Source organism: Carcharodon carcharias, chromosome 14 (genome assembly GCF_017639515.1).
Source record: "Carcharodon carcharias isolate sCarCar2 chromosome 14, sCarCar2.pri, whole genome shotgun sequence".
Classification (NCBI taxonomy): Eukaryota; Metazoa; Chordata; class Chondrichthyes; order Lamniformes; family Lamnidae; genus Carcharodon; species Carcharodon carcharias.
In genome coordinates, this window is record NC_054480.1 from 45,773,052 (window position 1) to 45,792,855 (window position 19,804).

Here is a 19,804-nt window from a genome sequence, read left to right on the forward strand (position 1 = left end):
TTAAAAATGCAAAAGCTGCCTGACCTATTCACCTGCCCACCAACCGAATGGTTGAGTGGGTAGTGAAAATGAGCTTAATTACTTAAGGGCCTTCATTGGCCCCTTAATTATCAGTGGGCGGGCTGCCGCCTCTCATGCGCACCTGCCAACCCAAAGATCACAACGTCGGGACGCTCAGCTGATGTCATCACACACTATTTCACTCCCATTTGGGTCAGGCAAATACCCGCCCGCAGGACGGAAAATTCTGCCCCATGTTTTTTTTCCGGTCTGATCCAGTTGAGGTCCTGTCTAAAGCCTCTTTTAAGCTTCACAAAATTGCTTAGATAATTCTCAACTTTTACGGCTGCAGTTTGTTCCCAACAAAGGTTTCTTAACATTCCAAGACCCCTTAATAAAAAAATCCAGAATGGTTCCTGCCACAAACGTCAAACTAACTGGCCTGTAATTATTTGGATTAGCTCCGACTCCCTTGCGGAAAATGGGACCCGGATTTTTGCCACCCCAGAAATGGCCAAAAATTCAAAGTCCCCCGTCCCTGAACCCAGAATTTCCCATCTTCACAGGGGTGGGGCTGAAGTAAGGTTAGGGTTCACGCATATGTGACTCACAGACCTAGCTAGCCATTTAAAGCACCATCTACCTCCACTGAACCAGGGTTTTGGAAGAACAGGGAAGTGGAATCCAGAATGTGCAGAATAAAACAGTTAAGAGGAGGTCTCAATTTTATAGATGTGTTTGGATAACCGGGGAGGTAAGGTATCCTTTGGATAAGATCCAGGGACATTTTTGGGAGAGTTAAGGCACCATTTGAGGTTGCTAAAAGAATTATTAACACTTTTAATTAACACTTTTAAGTGTTATTAATACTTTAAAGCACAAAATCGTTGGTACTATCAAGCTCTCAAAGAACATTCCAGCTGTCAAGGAACTGTCCAGCTATCAAGCAAATGATAAGGAGCTATCTAGCTGTCAAGAAGCTGTCAAAGCTATCCAGGATGTGTTAAAGCTGTCAAACCTTTCAAAGCTATCCAGGAAGCATCAAACCTGTCAAAGCTGTCAAATCCAGGAAGTGTAAAAGCTGTCAAGGAACTGTCCAAAGATATTAGATGAGTTGGCATGGAATGGATAAGGGAAAAGTGTGGTGGATGTGGGTCATGGGTTGGCATCAAGTTGGCATGGGGATATGCGGCAATGGGGGTTGCGTAGACATGCAGTAAGTTCGCATAGGGGGTATAGGTGCCATGGGGCTGGATAGGAGGGCATGAGTTGGCACAGGTTGGCATGGATGGGGCACAGGGAGTGTGTGGGGGTGAGGGAGGTGAGGAATGAGGGCTGGAGAGATGCTCTTGTTTTATTATTATTTATCTAAATATAATGTCAGTGCATGGATGCAGGCCTTGCAACCAGGCCGCCTCCAAACCCAGCAGCCTGTGCATTTGTCCCATGTCATGCACTCCAACTCCTGTTTCAGCCCACCCACTCCCATCTGAAAAGTTGTGAGTGGACATTTTTAAAGCCGGGAAATCTCCCAAAATGACGAACTCGACACAGGATGACAATCTGGGCCTGGGTTTTGCATTGACTATTCTCTAGCCCTCAGTATATATCCAGCTTCAATTGAAACATGAAATATATTTCTTAGGGGCCTCTATGATTTCTTCTCCATTTCCCTCAGGATCATAGGATTTATCTACAAGAAGTGAGGGAAACTCCCTGCCATTGCTTACAAGCAATGGACTGGTCAGTTAACCTGAAGCTTAAGCTGAAAGAAGGGCATGCCCTACAGTAACTGCATATCACCAGCCTGTCTGAGGGCTGCCTTTGAGTGGTCAGTTTCTTGAAGCTGTTGGCCAGCTTTGTTAGGCTTCTATAGGTTTCTAGGTTGACCTATAGGGTATGTTATAATTTGTTTGCATGTTTAGAGATTTCAGTACTTTGGCCTATTTTCCAGCATTACCCATACCTATCTACAAGTGTATTTTTAGAATAATTTGGTGATGCTCTCATCTCTGAGTCAGAAGGTTGTGGGTTCAAGCCTCACTCCAGGGCTTGAGCACAAAAATTAAGGCCGACAGTCCAGTGCAGCACTGTTAGAGTACTGCTTTGTCAGGAGTGCCGTACTTCAGATGAGACATTAAAACCGAGGCCCTGTTTGTCTTCTAATGTCAGTTTATAAGATTCCATGGCACTATTTTAAATGAAAGCAGGGGAGTTATTCCCAGTGTCCTAGCCAATACTTGTCCTTCAATCATCGCCAAAACAGATTATCTGATCATTATCGCCTTGCTATTTGTGAGAGCTTTCTGTGCGCAACTTGGCTGCTTTGTTTCCTATAATATGACTACACTTCAAATGTATCTAAATTGGCTGTAAACTGCTGTTGAGAAGTCCGGTGGTCACGAAGGATGCTATATAAATGCAAATCTTCGTTCTTTACTGAGTTTATCTCAAACTCCATCTTTGATTTCCTTGTCTTTTTCTTTATCTCTATCCCTGTCTTTTATTTTTTATCATACCTATAGCTCCAATATGCCCTCTTTTTCAATTTGAGATTAAAATTTAGAACAATTATTTCTCTGTTCCTATTCAAGTCCTTGAACTGCCCACAGATTTCATCTTCAAGTTCCCACCCAGAATTAGGGGTTCTGTGATACAACCCAGCTAATTAAACAATCCTCTTGATATCTTTATCTCTAACCAAACTGATTCTGTCTGAACCTCTTTTTGTGCACATCAGTCCTTCCTGAAAACTACCAACGGATTCCAAGGCAATTAGCAAGGGGGCTGTATTCTCTCAATTAAATAATGCTCAAGTCAGATTGTTGCAGGTTCAAGCACATCTGCAGAGATTTGAGCATGCAATCTCGTCTCATATTCTAGTGCAGTGTGGGAGTGAATTGTTGGAGGTGCAATATTTCGGATGAGGGATTTGGAGAAGTTATACTAAGTGAGTTTGTATTCAGGTTCTAATTTGAGCTGAGGAGGGATTTTGTAATTAAAAGGTAGTTGGGGCCTATGCTTTGGTGCTAAAGGGTCAATAAGTTGGCCAAGGCGGGCTCTTCAGCTGCAACACTGGTTTAGTTTGTGTTTAATCAGAAGACGCTATCTTGGTAAAGGAGTTGAAGTCCACACTAGGCCAAGCCACCTAAAGGATCATTAAAGGGCTGATTGCCAATTAATTTGCTTGATAATGCTCATTAAGCACAACATTTTAGTGGTTAGAGCCTCAAACAGCATCCTCTCCTAACAGCAACCAACTAAACAGAAGGAAACAAATCATTGCTGACAATTTTGGGTGCTGCTTAAAGGCATACTCAGCTTTTACTGGAGGTTACAGAGGACTTTTGACACACATCTGGAGACTTCGTGCAACTGTTAATCAAGTCTTCACTAACGCTCGATCAACGTTTATTTTGGAAGTTCTCTGAGGACTTCATCTGAAGAGAGTGAATGATGCACTACTCTACCTTATTGGAGACCTTATAGGATTCTCTAGGAGAAAGTGAGTGCTTGGTCAGGGGCACTTTGTGAGGGTTTCCCTTGATCTGGTGGAAGACTAGGAGGAGAACATAAGACCAAGCAGGGCGGCACATGCTGCACGGGAGAGGGACAGAGGGCAAAGGGAACAATGAGGGGTTCTTGCCCACTGCGGATACAGGTCATCCCTCCTTGACTGGACCTCCAAGACCACCAGTATTGTGTCTGTACACAATGCACCTTCTGACTTGGTCCAAGTGCCAACCTGAAACCTGCTGTTGTGTGGCAGCTGGAACACTCCACACAACCAGTAGAAGTGGGTGCATGGAGCCCACATATCAATGCTTGAGTGCTAACCTACAGGTTTTAGTGCCACCAGGCCATTTCAAATCATGGGAATTAGCAATTAGAATTGCAGCTAAAATCAGACCTTTAAACAAATGTGTCTTATAAGTACAGCACTCACTGAGCACTTTTTTCACCCTTCACCAAAATAACCACCAGTGTTTACAGAAAGCAGGCAGTATCTGGAACATTCGCCTTTTGTACAACTTGGGAGTTATCAAGAAATTTGTGTATATTTTATGCAGTTCAGATCTTTTATTAATAAATCAACCAGTTTTGCATTTACCCTTTCCCGTTAATGTAGTTAGACAGCAGGTTCTGACAGAAAGCTGTGGATCTCTCCATGGAGGCAGTGAGTCTCTGTAATTCTCAGTTAATGGAAGTTAGTGTAAACAAAACCTAAAAGTCATAGGAAGTATACAATGTAATGATTAAGAGCTGGAGGTAAAATTATCAGACCAATTTACTGCAAAATTAGGTAAATAAAGGGTTTGGCTACTCTTCTAATGAGCTCAGCAACCATAACATGAGATTTCCCATTGTGTTTACATTATGTTTTGTTTGTGAGTAATATTTGCTCTAATTTCTAAACAAAAGACTCTGCAGCTAGAGCTCTCATTTCTGGCATCAGGACAATGACTCTGAGCTCCTCTCTCCAGCATTTCTAACATAGATGTTTAACTGAGGCCTGTTAGATGGATATAAAAGATCCCAGGGCACTATCTGAAGAAGATTTGGGAGTTCTTCTCCCGTCCCAGCCAATATGTATCTCTTAATGGTATCAATAAAACAGATAATCTGGCCATTTATCTCACTGCTGTTTGTTGGGCCTTGCTGACTTGCTCTGAACCAATGGGCTGTAATGTTTCTGAGTGCTAAAAAAAATTACAATCTACATCTTATTTATTTACATTCAACTGAAGAAAAGTCTAAGGACTAATCTTGAAAACATGAAAGGCACAAGACCAACTGTAACCGAAAGACACTAACATTTTGAATGTCTACGGCAGTTAGATCTAATATTATTAAACAAAACTGATCAGCAATTAATAGATGCTGATTGGCAAATTTTTCACGGCAGTCTAAATTCGGCATTAGACATGTTACCATTCATCTACAACATCAATATGGGAAACTTAATATTGTGACCATTTTGAAAAATCAAACTGCTCTCATATATTAGCTCAATTACCACATTATTTTCAGAATAAAATCTCCTAAAATTAGTGCTCTTCCAGCAAGATTCAGCAATTTTAATGCAACTGATATATTCCTTTTAACTATCAAGAAATAGGATTATTTTCTGTTCTTAGTTTACCAGCATGAAAGGTAGTTTGAAATGCAGGAAGTAATAAAATTAAAGGGTGGACACTTACATGAAAAGATGCAATATCCTCACGATCCAGGGGTCTTGTGACATGCATTTTACCGGCAACCTGATCAATACTGAAGACCTCCATGGGTGGCTGATCTGCACCAGGTCCAGTGATACTGTATCGGATCTGGATCTCCCTGTCTTTATCTGATCGAATCTGAAAGTTAAACACATTTTGAAAGATTGACAGTTTATAAAAAGTACTATTTGGTGATGTAATTATCTGATGACTGTATTAAGTGACTATAGTGGAGTGGCAAATTAGTTTATAATACACAATGGCCAGAACTTTCCAGCCCTCTGTGCTGGTGAGATCTTCTGGTCCTGCTGATGTCAATGGCTTGCTGGCGCCGCCGTGGGGGAACCTGCCACAGGGGGAGGGTGGTGAGGGGGAGCTGGAAAATTGTGGCCAACTTTTTATTACACTGTTGAATCATTCACTGCGAAACAAAAAATATTTATTGGAAATAGTCGGTGTTATGACAATAAATTCACCAGCTGAATTGATTTTAAACTTAATAAAATTTGTAAATAATTGATAAATTGACCAAACATTGGTTTGGATTTTCACGGAGTTGTGGAGACTCGGCGATGTATCCGAAGTGGGAGATGGACACCAGATCCGAAGTCCTCATATCCAGCAGAAACTATTTCCATCATGGGGTGGGGGGGAAGGGGTGGAGGGCCGGAAGGAATTGGGGCAGGACAGAACTCCTACGTCTGGGAAACCTAAACTCAGCAATGCCATTTGAACTTAGTACTGAGTTCGAACTGGCCCCGTTTTCACTGAAACAAGGGCCTTGCACCACAGTGTGAGAGTTATGAATCTTTAGAGAAGTTGTAAACGGTCATGGAGAGTGGATAATATCTGTAGAGCTGTCAAGTTATTTAAATGGCCAGCCCTTTAAAAATGATAATAAGCTGCTTGACTGTGTCTGTGAATGTTGAAAAAAAATCTGTACCAGCAATTTCAATAGCTGTTTATTAACATACCCCTAAATTGTGTCATTATAGCATTATTAATGCTTGATGTCCTTCCACAACCTATTATGAACACAGTGCGGGGTGGGGGGGGTGACAGGGAAACAGTTAAATGTTCACAGCTTGATTGGCAGCTCGAAGAGGTTATTAAAGGATTAATGTCTTTGATGGGGTACTGAATAAAAGTATTTGTTTTTATAAGGGATTAAGTATTTAAGGGGATATAAATGTATAGAATGGGTTTTCATGAATGAGGGAGTTTTTTTTTTTACATACATTTGCAATAGACAAATAGAACTTTGTTTTATTTCCATCTCAGCATCACTCCTGAGCTCTGCCCATGGTGGATACTGGGTGATTTGGCAGGGAAGATATAAGGGCAAAGGGTCTCCTGGCATAGATCAGTTGCCCATGGAGGTAACAAAGGGCATGAATTGGCACCAAGTTGGCATAGGAGCTATAAGGAGCCAATGGTTGGCATGGAGAGTATCAGAGGCCATTGGGGCAGGCAGGCAGCATGGGTTGGCATGAGTTGGCATCTATGGGTATGGGGATTATGCAGGGTGGTGAGAGGGTGTGAGGGGTGAGGGCTAGAGGGCCTAGGAAAACAACTGGGTTGAAGTCAGAGAAAACAGAGGCAAATCTTTAAAGCAGCCCATGGCCACTTCCTTTCAGGGGTAGGACTCCATCCTAAACCGGAACCCCCTACAATGGATTCTGGCAGGTCTCAAAGATCCTGTAATTCAGGGAAATTTTTCCAGAGGCAGTAATTTCCCTGATTTGGAGCACCCGCCTCGGGAATGGGAATTCAGGCCATTCATTCAACTGGAATATTCCACTCCCAATTCAGCCAGGAGTTGCTCTTTATTTTGAATGATATTACAAACTGTGTGTTTCAGTGCCAGCTGAACAATTTAGATCGGGTTATAAACTTTAATATTTTTAACTGTCTTTTAATCATGCTAATTACAAGTTCCATTATATAAATGGAAGAAGTCTTCCTGCCTTACGGCAAAGTATCCAATTTAGAAACAAGGAGAAAGGAAAATATTTCAAATAATTAACTATTAAATAGTCATGCTTTAATATATAATGGATCTTAAACATTCCATCTTTCACCTCAAACATGAGCATAAACTGCTCATTGACATAAATAAAATGGAAATTAATATATTTACAACTATATCTATCTAGAAAACTTGAGTATTGCTAAAAAAAAGACATGCTGTAAAAACTTTTGGTTTTGCACTCATCAGGACAGGCATAAGATTGTCAAACTGTTATTGTTGCATCTGTTCTGATAAGTGCAAGATGCAAAGCTTTTACAGCATGTCTCTTTTTTCAGCAATGTTCAAATTTATGCCTGTAAAGTCTCCTTTAAGGACCCCTTCAGTATTGTGAAATGTATATGAAGAAACTCTTTTGTAATTTTTGTATTTTTCCCTTTAGGTTGGAATCCTGAATCTTGTGGAGGAGATAGGGGTTTCAGCCACCGGCTAGAGAGCTGGCAAGTACCCCACTTTGTCTCTTTTCAGGAAGGCTTACTGCATCTTTTTCTACCCAGGTACTTGCCTGGCCAACAATGGGCCTGCCCCCAGGATCAAGGACCCCATGGGCGGAAGTCTAGCCCACCGAGAGCTGCTAGCCAATCAGAGACAAACTGCTCTATTGACCAGCAGTGCCACTGGGGAGGCAATGGCTGCTGCTGGTACAACACCCACCTGAAGCGGAGGATTGTCGCTGGTTCCCAGGCCAGAGGTGAGTGATGGCAGAGGGGTTCGTAGGGTGGGGGTCACAGAGGTTGAGGGGAGGCAGCAAGAGCAGGGGAGCTGGCTCTTAGCAGGCACCCCATCCTGATGCCAGGTCACTCGATCAAACACCAAGTGCCTTTGAATGAAAGACCCACACCCCCAAGCCTGTAAGCAACTGCGCGTGGGTTTGCTTGTCGTGCACCATGCATGGCACCAATCATGGGTTCATACCAGTGGCTGCTGATTGAGGCCCTTAAGTGGGCATTAATTCCTTACTTAAGGGCCCCAATTGCTGGTAAGGCAGGAATGTCGTCCATAGGCCTTCCAGCATGGACTTAATTGGGGTTGAGGCAAGAATGTGGCTGGATGCTCACCTGTCACTCTCTCACCTGGTTAAACGCCCCTGAACCCCACCAAACTCACCAAGGGGGAAGAGCACAAATTCCACCCATAGACCTGTAGAACAGGCAGAGTGTTGAAATAAGGTTTATTCTTTCACCTTCTCTAGCTTAGACTCATGTTATTCACTCTCTGCCAAAAATAAAATTAGTTTGGTCAGGCTCAACCCTCTCCCTAGAAGGTACAAGTTCACAGCACAGACCAAAGACCTCTGATGCAGTAACGAGAAATTCACACTGATCCAGTAGGGAAGGTACTTTTGGGGTTGAGTTCAAAATTTGGTCCTGGGGCAGAGTGGAACTATTGCATTGAACACATCCTATACTTTGGAGCAGTCAAGGTTAAAATTGTATGCAAATTATGCAAAAATGTTTAATTTTTCCAAGATGAATTTCTCTCATTTTGTTCAGCCCAAATGATTTCGTTCAATTATTTTTGAACATACAGAACATATTAAAATATGGTTTGGAAGATCACAAGTTGGGTAAAACATTACTCCAATAAACTTTAATGAGTGTGTATTGATCAGTAAGATATGAGCATTTGTAATTAGTCGATAGCAACATATTTTCATTATTAAAGTACACTATTGTTTACAACAGTTACTCAGTATCTAATAGCTTCTTACATCTGTAACACTTAATGGAACTTATTTGACCATTTGTCCTTTAAGAGATGTTTGCCATAAAAAAACGCACTTCCTTAACAATTGTCCTTGTAACTACAATTTCAAAGTCGGGTTGAAGAACCACAGATATAAGATCTTCAGATAAAGTACCTTGTCTCCTTCCTCCTCAGTGATTTTGGTTTAGATCAAGCTCGAATTAATGGGGTTTTTGAAAGACCCTTGCCACTATTGCTTGTATGAAACAGGCACATGAGGAAGTGCAACCAAAACAAATGGTTTTAAAAAAGCATCAATAGGATAGAACAAACCTGCTTTGTTCTATGTTGTGCTTATATGGACCAACTTGTTATACATTCATAGTCTATATTATCATTTAAATCTATCATTTGAATATTTCATGTTACAGCACTGTTGTTTAGTTCTCCCTGGTAACAAACTTATTTAAATTTCTCAAACAATGGTCTATTTTTTGCCAAAAAGTGAGGGTGTCTGCTTGAAGCATTCTGTTACTCATTGGCAAATTGGGCAGCAACATGTGCCGAGGAAGAGCTACCCCATGAATTACAAGTCGCCACAAGTTGTTGAGTGATTTGTAATGCCCTGCCATTAGCTTCATGAAAATAACATCTCACCCTTAACCTCTCTGTGATTTCCATGAATTGCTGCGTATGCACCTGAATTGCCCACTAAACTCACCACAAAGTCAAGTTTAGTAATTAATAGTGCAAGTATCTTTAACTATATGATAATTGTTAATGATGCCAATTAACGTCTCTGAACATCATCAGCTTGCATTTCCAGAAAATTTGTAGGCAAAAATGTTTATTGCCTAAACCAACCAACAGGACCTGAAGCAAGATGCTGCCTCCAGCAAAATTTGTGTAATATTGGAGTTTACTTGCTGTATCCAAGATGGTTGAGCAATAATAGAAGAGGTGGTTCTGATGTTTTTCCTTTAATTGATTGATATGCTTTGTCAGCACAAAGTACGGCAGGCACATCAAAATAGCGTGGCTTAAAAAATGAATGACCAGGCATTCCATCTGTAACCCAGCAAACCCAACTGACACTGCACTTATGGAGACCAACAGATAATGGAAATCACACACACACACACAGTGACACACACACACACACAGTGACACACACACACTCACAGAGAAAAAGGGAGAGACAAAGAGAGAATTTTTCCCTGAAGCACAGTTGCTCTTATGCATAAACTGCAAGTGCAGCATTTTTAGGAGGGAAGGTTATAAATTGAAAAATTATATGCAAATGTAAATCTTGGAGCATCCATTTTATTTGTGTATTTGTATATATGCCTATACGTTTCCCATTTTATCCATATACCTGTTCCACTATTTCTTTTCCTCAGTTCATTCTGCACTAAACTCTTCTTTCTTGACTGTCATGAGTTTATGTTGGGTGTGGTTCTGAAAGCACAGATATCCTCTGGTATCTCACCCTAGTGTGACCTTAACAATGACTGCAGCCCAAACCATCTTTTGGTGCTTCAACAATGCCCTTACTTCCATCATAAGGTCAGGGAGTGAGGCTGTTGACTGATGATCCAGTGTTCAGCTCCAATCTCAACGCCTTGGAAAACGAAGCAACTCATGCCAGCTTGCAGCAGGATCTGAATGACAAAATGACAGATGGCAGGTAACAACTGCACCGCATTAATGCCTATCTCAAACCTGCAAAAGTTGACCCCTCTCTCTTTGACCCTCAGTGGAAGCACCATTGTCAAATCTCCACCTTCAACAGCCTGTCAGATAAATTTTACTGGAATCAGAAAAGCTGGAGCTTTACCTGTTGCTTGGGCGCTGCTCAATGTCCAACAGGCAGGCCTAAACATGCTGCTTCCACTCACTTACAAAAAGTGGCAAAAGGCTCCCACAACAATGCGTTCAAATAGAAGGCATATTTTGAATGACACCACATTCGTTAAGATAACTGGAACCAGTCTTTATACCATCAGAATGCATTCTGTGTACCTTAATGTGAAGCCTGGTATTACAGCTGGGTATAATACATACCCAGAGGTTTTGAAGAACCTTAATCGACAAGTTTATTATTAACTATAACTTTTCAACACTCAAAAGGTACTTGATGGTTGCATTCCAGCAATATGGTGCCGAGCAAAGATTGTTGACCAACTTAAGATAGACCAGCACCTTGCACGCTGCTGACCAATCTCCCTCAATGGGCAGAATTGTCCCAAGTTTGCACAAAGTTTTGTAGCGGACAGGAAAAAAGTCATTTTACCCACTGGCCACAATGGTGGGTTTTCACGCTGTACTGTCTTATTCCCGCCTCATTGATTATGCACCCACAGTAAACATGCCGTTTTGCTGGCGGGCCACCTCCAGTTTGACTGCCACACCACTACCTTGCCGCTCCTTCATGTAGGGTGCCGTATTTAAACAGCAGCCGCACACACACTTCTCAATGCTTGCAGCCCAGGACTGCTCCGGTGAAGACATGGCCCCAAAAACCAAGAAGCGTGCAGCCCCCCCAGACTCAGTGATATATCCCTGGGATGCCTTCTGGATGCAGTGAAAGCCCACTACAATGTCCTCTACACCCGCTCTGGCCACAGGAAGCCCATCAGTCTCACCATTCCAGCTTGGGTGCTGGTAGCCAAGGTGGTCAGTGCCAATGCTGTACACAAGAGATCGGCCATCCAGTTACCCAGTTGCCAGGGTAAGACAACTATCTTATCACTCTGAACTCACACCTTCACAGGGTCATCACACATTCACTGGCATCTCACTCACTGTCTTCACACATTCACTGGCATCTCACTCACTGTCAGCACAAGGGACATCACCACTCACTTTCTCACACACACACTCACATTTTCATTTGGCCTATCTCCTCTGGATACTGCCTCCTCAGCCCTCACCATCTTGAGTCACTCACGCAGATCAACATGTGTCCCCACACACACTCTGGGATAGCCCCTTCCCCGGTATAGTCCTCATCTTAAAGCCTCTTCCTTGCCTCAGGCCACTGCTCCCTTTTCCCCAAGCAAGCCCTAGCCCTGCAGCCATTGAAAAGCCACTCCTGGTTTGGTAGGTAGAGACCTACTCCTGAGACCCCTAAAAAGTGATGTGGTGCTGCCTGCGAAGCCTGGTGCTGATGACTATGAGTGCTGACCGAAGTAAGGTAGGCAAAGAAACTTCAAAGTCCCAAGCGAAGTGCAGCCCATCAGGTGCACGTTGCTTATGTACAGTTGAGAAATTGCACACTGACATGTCCAGATGATCCAATGATTCCAAAAAGCAGGGCTTATAAGGAGATGCTAAAGTATTGAAATTAAGTCCCCAACATGAGATGGCAGGCAACGCAGCTCATCATTCTTGGGTGGAACAGACGATTGCAAATTGATTTCAAAACAGCCTGAAACCAATTTTTGGCCTTCTCGCTATATTATCCCCCTGCCCTGCCCACCATGACGTCCAATGCCAAATGGGCTGGAAATTCAGGCCTATGTTTTTGGGTGACTGATTTTCCAGCATATCGTTTCAGTAAGTGGGGCTACACAAAGCCTACACCAAACTGATTTCCACCATGACTATAGCACTTGTGGAAAATTATTTGCTCTAAGCACCATCACTGAACATGGTTTTCAGAAAAAAAAATTAAGATTGGTCTTATACTCCTTGGTCTAACAACAGCCAATGACACTGTCTAATATATTGGTCTTCTGGCAAAAATATCAAGAGCCCTGCCATATTGGGCTACTTGTTTGGTTGAATTACTGCCATGAGGCTGACATTTCAGGGTTGCCAGGATAATTTTCATGATGTTATTGGAATTTATTGTAAAGTAGAGCAATAGTGGGGTCTGTGCCTATGTATGTATGTATGTATGTGTGCGTGTGTGACTTAATTAAATTAAAGGCAACTGGTCTGAAGGTTTTGATGTATCAGAAGATAAGTTAGGTTTGAAATGTTAAGTAGGTAAACATGGGAGAAGTTTTAGGATATAAGTGTAAAGGGACGTTTGCATTTTTAAATAAACCAGACTAGCTTGAATTCAAAAGAGGAGGTGAAATGTTTCATCTAGCCAGAAGTTAAGAAATAGTGTGTTTATTTTTCCCAAAGATTACTGGTAAAAATTGATACTATGAGAGATTTTTATTATTACAGAGGTAAAGTTCAAAGACAAAAGTGAAACAATGGGAATTTGCATTCAAAGGGGAAAATATGTACAAAGGAGCAAAGACTGTAAGGTTAGGCATTCTAAGATCTAACAAATGTGAAAAGGCTTCAGCATCTAAGCTTCAAGCTGTTGTCTACAAGGAACCAAAGTTAAGAAAACTCTGAATTCAATTGTTTCAGGGTATTGTGTGTTACTTTGCATGGGTCTTTTAAAACCTATATGCCTCACTGTTGCCTTACCACAAGTGTACCTGGGAGCTATATTAACCAGGGGTTTTGGAAGTTATCATAGTAGTAATTTGTAGATCTATGTGTGTAGCTAAATCATTTCTTCTCTTAATAAATGTTTCATTTAGTTTTATATTACTACTGAATTCAAGGCATGCATCTCAAAATTTACACAAGTTGCAAAACAGTTGTGGCAGTTGTTTCAAGTTTCCCTTTGGGATTTGAGCAGCTCAGCATTTACCATTGGCTGTGCCATAACAGGGTGCAAATGGCGAACTGCACAACTTGTGGAGATACCAAATCAATGGTCGCCTCCAGCGATCAGTGCCAGCACCATTTTGTTTAATAAGTGAGCAGATTGCAGAAATTCATCTCTGCTGCCAGTGTCTTTGCCACACATGTTGGTGACTTTTCCATCCCGAGAACCACACTCACTGCCAACATGCCACAAAGGCTGTTTTCCGTTTTTCACTGGCACGATGTTAGTGCCTTGTGAACTCACCATCATTTTAAATGATCAACTCCTTAAACATGATACCACCCTATTTATTGTTGACTGGGCACTAGCCCTACAGAAATCATTCACTGAAAACTGCGACTAGCTATGTCCGAGAGCGTATCTGTAGTAATCGAAGCTATAGCCTTTCGTACTGCCTATCAGGGGTCACGTGATTGTTCTTGGAGACTCCGACCATTGAGCCCTAAGCATGGGTAATCCGGGGGTGTGACTTTTCTAGTCGAGGACCTGGTTCAAGCATTTAGCTTCTGAAAAGCTCTCTGTAATAAGGTTATCTGTTTCAAGTAGAAACCTGTCTGGTATGTCAAGTCATCACATTTAGTGATGAGAGTAAAATAGCTCAGACGCTGCACCTCACCTTGTGAATGTGAGATCAGATTTTAAGAAAAAAGAAAAGTATGCTCACTAGTCATCTACTCTTTGGCAGAATTGACCCTTATGACACATCTATGGAAAACTGGAGCCAGTGTGTAGAGCGCCTTGGTTTTTATTTCGTGGCAAACAAAATTACCGCGGAGGAGAAGCAGAAAGCAATACTTTTGAGTGTGTGTGGCAGCAAAGCATACAATCTCATCCACAATCTGACAGCCCTGAACGCGCCTAATTCTAAGTCCTTTACTGAATTAGTGGACCTCATGAAAATATATTTTTAGCCAAAGCCATCTGCAATAATGCAGAGATTTAAGTTTAACTCCAGAGTAAGGGCCCCAGGAGAGTCCATCGCAACCTATAAAGTGAAGTTGAAGCAGTTGACTGAGCACTGCAACTTCAGAGGCATACTCAATGATATGTTGTGGGACCAATTTGTTTGTGGAGTTCACGATGACACCATTCAGCGCCATTTACTCGCAGAAGTCAACATCGATTTAAAGTGCGCCATGGAAATAGCGCTAGCCATAGAAAGTGCTGCGAGAGACTCGCAGGCTTTACAGATTGTGCAACGTGGTGCTGTTCTTCATGTGGGGCAGGAACCTACTGCCAGGTGTGGCATGAAAACCAGGGACACAGCAATGAAGCAAGAGGCAACCTCTACTGCTAGAAAAACGAAAAAAGGCTTAGTGGAAGTATTTCAGCAGTGACTCCAAAGTCATTATAGATGTGGGGGTAACCATGTACCAGACACATGCAGATTCAGAATGCCATTTCTGCCATAAAAAAGGTCATCTGTTAAAGCAACGCAGGATGAAATGAAAACAGTCCATAAAGCAGCAGACCAAAACGATTGGTGAGTAACATAACAGAACCTGAAGCGGCCGATACAGACATCTATTCCCTGTGCAATGTCACAGTAGTAAAAACTGAACCTATTATCATCACAATCCATGTGAAATGGAAGCCACTAATAATGGAGGTGGATATGGGAGCCTCAACCACAGTGGTGGGAAAGCAAACATTTAAATACCTAAGTGAAGGTACCCAGCCACTGAATCTGGAGCAAACAATGGCGCAACTGAGACATACACAGGAAAATCCATACAAGTGAAGGGCATTGCCACAGTATCTGTGTCCTATAGGTAACAGACAGCTCAGCTTCCAGTGATCATAGCAACAGGTGAAGGACCTAGTCTTCTAGGCTGAGACTGGTAACAAAAACTTAAGTTCAACTCATCTGAAATATTTCACTTGAGAACAGAAGGAGTTCCTGAACTGTTAATGAAATACGACAGTGTGTTTCATGACGAATTAGGAAAGATATATAGATTATAGACTCATAGACATCAACAGCACAGAAGGAGGCCATTCAGCCCATCATGTCCACACTGGTCAACAAAGATCTGACTACACTAATCCCATTTTCCAGCACTTGGCCCATAGAACCGGAGGCTATGGCAACACAAGTGAGTATCTAAATACTTCTTAAATGTTACAGGAGTGTCTGACTGAACCACCCTTTCAGGCAGTGAGTTCCAGACTCCCACACTCTCTGGATGAAAACATTTCTGCTCAACTCCCCTCTTAGCCTTCTACCTCTTACCTTAAATCTATGCCCCGTGGTTACTGACCCCTCTACTGCTGGAAAAAGTGCCTTCCTATCCACCCTGTCTATGCCCCTCATAATCTTACACACCTTTATCAGGTACCCTCTCAACCTTCATTGCTCTAAGGAAAACAACCCTAGCCTATCCAATCTTTCCTCATAGCTCAGGTTCTCCAGCCCAGGCAGCATCTTGATAAATCTCCTCTGCACCCTCTCCAGTGCAATCACATCCTTCTGATAATGTGGTGACCAGGGCTGCACACAGTACTCCAGGCCTAAAACCAGCGTTTTATACAGTTCCAGCATAACCTCCCTGCTCTTGCTAATGAAGGCAAGTATCCCATATGCCTTATTAATCACCTTATCTACCTGCCTTGCTACCCTCAGCAGGATATGCACACCAAGGTCCCTCTGATCTTCCGTACTTTCCAGGGTTGTACGATTCATAGTGTAATCACTTGCCTTGTTAGCCCTTCCCAAGTGCATTACCTCACACTTTTCTGGGTTGAATTCAATTTGCCACTGCTCTGCCCACCTGGCCAATCCATTGATATCCTCCTGCAATTTACAGCTATCCTCCTCGTTATTTACTACCCTACCAATTTTTGTGTCATCCACAAACTTCTTGAGCATACCCACTACATTTAAGTCCAAATCATTTACGTAGACCACAAACAGCAAGGGCCCCAGCACTGAGCCGTGCAGAACCCCACTGGAAACATACTTCCAGTCACAGAAAGATTCTTCTACCATCACCCTCTGCCTCCTGCCTCTCAGCCAATTGTGGATCCAATGTGCCACTTTGACTTGGATCCCATGGGCTCTTGCTTTCTTGACCAGTCTGCCATGAGGGACCTTATCAAAAGCCTTGCTAAAGTCCATGTAGACCACATCAAATGCATTACCCTCATCAACACTCCTGGTTACCTCCTCAAAAAAATTCGAACAAACACAACCTTCCCTTAACAAATCCCTGCTCATTATCCCTGATTAATCAGTGCCTCTCCAAGTGCAGATATAGTCTGTCCCTTAGAATTCTTTCTAGCAATTTCCCCACCACCAAGGTTAGAATGACTAGCCTGTAATTTCCTGGTCTATCCCTTCCTTTCTCCCTTTTTTAGTAATGGGACAACGCTGGCAGATTAGATTCTCTGTTGATACTCTGTTTCTTTAAGGCCAGAGCTTTGCCTTATGCCCTAAAGGAGAAGGTGGATGCAGAATTGTGCTGGTTAGTAAAGCCATACATCATTCAACCAGTCCAATTTTTGGAATGTGCAGCGCCCTTAATCTCTGTGGTGAAATCTGACCAAACTATACACATTTGTGAGGACTATAAATTGACTGTGAACAAGGTCGCCAAACTAGATAAATATCCTATCTCGAGGATAGACAACTTGTGTGCAAAGCTAGCTGGAGGCAAATCCTATACCAAACTGTACATGAACTATGCACACCAACAGTTAGAGTGGATAGCATGTCTAGAAGTTATGTAACCACCATGTACAAGGGTCTGTATCGATGTACCCGCCTACCGTTTGGAATATCGTCTGCATGTGCAATCTTTTAAAGGGTCGTGAAGAGTCTTTTGGAAGTACTTCCCGGCGTACGATTAAAGGAAGCAAAATGTACATTCCAAGCACCAGAAGATACTTATCTGGGTCACTGGACAGATGCTATGGGGTTGTATCTAGTAGAAGAGAAAGCAATCAAAGAGGCCCCCTTTTTGTCCAATGTAACTGAACTCAAGTCTTTTTTTGGGCATGATCAATTAATATAGCCACTTCTTGCCAAACTTGTCAGCAGTGTCAGCACCATTATACTAATTGTTAGGAAAGAATCATGGTTGGTCATGGAATTCGTAACACGAAGAAATCTTTGTGAAACTTAAGAAGCTGTTACATTCATCATGTTCATTACGACCCATTGAAAGAATTGGTATTAACATGTGATGCATCTCCTTATGGTGTGGGGGCTGTGTTACCACACAAAATGAAAGATGGATCAGAAAGACCAATTAGCTATGTCTTTAGAGCCCTCTCTATAGCCGAGAATCACAAAATTACAGAATTCTAATGGCACAGAAGGAGGCCATTTTGCCCATCATGTCTGCCCCAACTTGAAAAGGAAGGTTTGTCGGTAATATTTGGAGTGAAGAAATTCCACCAGTATCTGCATGGATGACATTTCACCATTGTGTTGGACCATAAACCTTTAATAGATTGATTCAGTGAGGATAAAGCCATTCTGCCAATAGCCTCAGCAAGAGTTCAATGTCGGGCTTTGATATTACCTGCGTATGAGTATACCTTTATGCGCAGTCCTGGCTTGCATACTGCAAATGCGGACACACTCAGTTGTCTCCGGTTACCAGATAGCATTGTACATGCTCCTGTGCCACAAGAGGTTGTGCCTTTGCTGAACTTCTTGGATTCTTTGTCTGTGTGTGCGAAACATATTAGGAATTGGATGAACAGAGATCCAAATTTTGTTGAAACCTTGTAATGCAAGGTTGGTCGAATTCACCTGTCTCTGAAGAGATGAGGCTATTCCATGCTCGAAAAAGAGTTAAGTTGTCAAGATGGAATCTTGTTGTGGGGATCGAGAGCCGTCGTCCCTTTGCAAGGAAGAGAACTACTCTTAAAAGAGCCTCACAGTGCATATCCAGGCATACTGAAGATGAAAATGCTTGCCCAAAGCTATGTCTGATGGCCAGCCATAGACAGTGACATTGAAAGCATGGTCAAGCACTGTTTCCAGTCTCAGCAACAACAGGAGTTGCCTGTTTCAGCTCCAATGCATCCGTGGGAATGGGCTAGTCGACCCTGAGTTCGGCTACATATTGATGATGTAGGGCCATTCTTAGGTACCATGTTTTTAATGATCGTAGATGTGCATTCTAAATGGATGAATGTGAATGAAGTCAGATCATGGACAACAAGCACAACTATTGAAAAGCTGCATCAATCTTTCAGTATATATGGCCTACCAGAAGTCATCGTTTCGGATAACGGTAGTCTTTACCATTACAGAATTTCAGAGATTCATGAGTTTAAATGAAATCAGACATATTAAAACAGCAACATATCATCCCTCATCAAATAGGTTAGCTGAAAGAGTGGTGCAAACTTTCAAATCAGGAAAGAAGAGGTTATCTGAAGGTGCCTTAACTCAACTTTCCCACTTTCTTAATGCCTCATTCAACTACGGGTTTAATGCCATCTGAATTATTGAATGAAACACTGTCGATGTACAAGGTTAAGTCTGGTGTTTCCAAACTTCGACGGGAAGGTAGAGAAGAATTAGAGTAATCAAAAAATCATAGCAAAGCTTGAAGATTTTCTGTAGGAGATTTTGACGAATTTTGGGAGTGGATCGTACTGGGTTCCTGGTACAATTGTCTCAGAAACTGGTCCCTTGTCCTTCCAGGCGGAAGTGGAAGATCAAATTGTTTGAAAACATATAGATCATCTTAGCAATAGAGAGACATGCCAACAACCAGCTATTCCACCTGTGATTAACTTCAAACCATAATCCCTAAAGTGACAGATTGACCTAGAATAGACAAATCTGATGTCTCTGTGGAACCGCCAAACCCTAAACTAATGATTTATCTGATGCTGCAGTTCCTAATTATGTCGATCCAGTGGAAGAACCTCCAGTGGTAGAGCTATACTGCTCTAACCAAATAAGGAAACCACCTCCAAGACTTAATCTTTAACATCTGACTTGTATATATGTTTATGTTGTGGGTTATTTAAATGTTCTCTGTAAATAGGAAGTGTAAAAACACTAATTGAAGGTATAGCCTTTCCTACTGCCTATCGGGGTCACATGATTGTTCTTGGAGACTCTGACCAATGAGCCCTGAATGCGAGTAATCCGGGGCGTCGCTTTCTACCCGAGGTCCTGGTCCAAGAATGTAGCTTTTTAACAGCTTCTGTGATAAAGTTATC

At 42.2% G+C, this 19,804-nt stretch overlaps 1 protein-coding gene across 1 annotated transcript in view; it reads right to left on the bottom strand.

The window, feature by feature from the left end:
* LOC121287484 (cadherin-4-like) overlaps positions 1–19,804 on the bottom strand; it is a 729,269-nt gene that overhangs the window by 134,447 nt on the left and 575,018 nt on the right. The window contains exon 5 of the mRNA XM_041205414.1: positions 5,202–5,357. Within this exon, the coding sequence (XP_041061348.1) occupies positions 5,202–5,357 (156 nt within the window). The remainder of the gene's footprint in view (positions 1–5,201; positions 5,358–19,804) is intronic.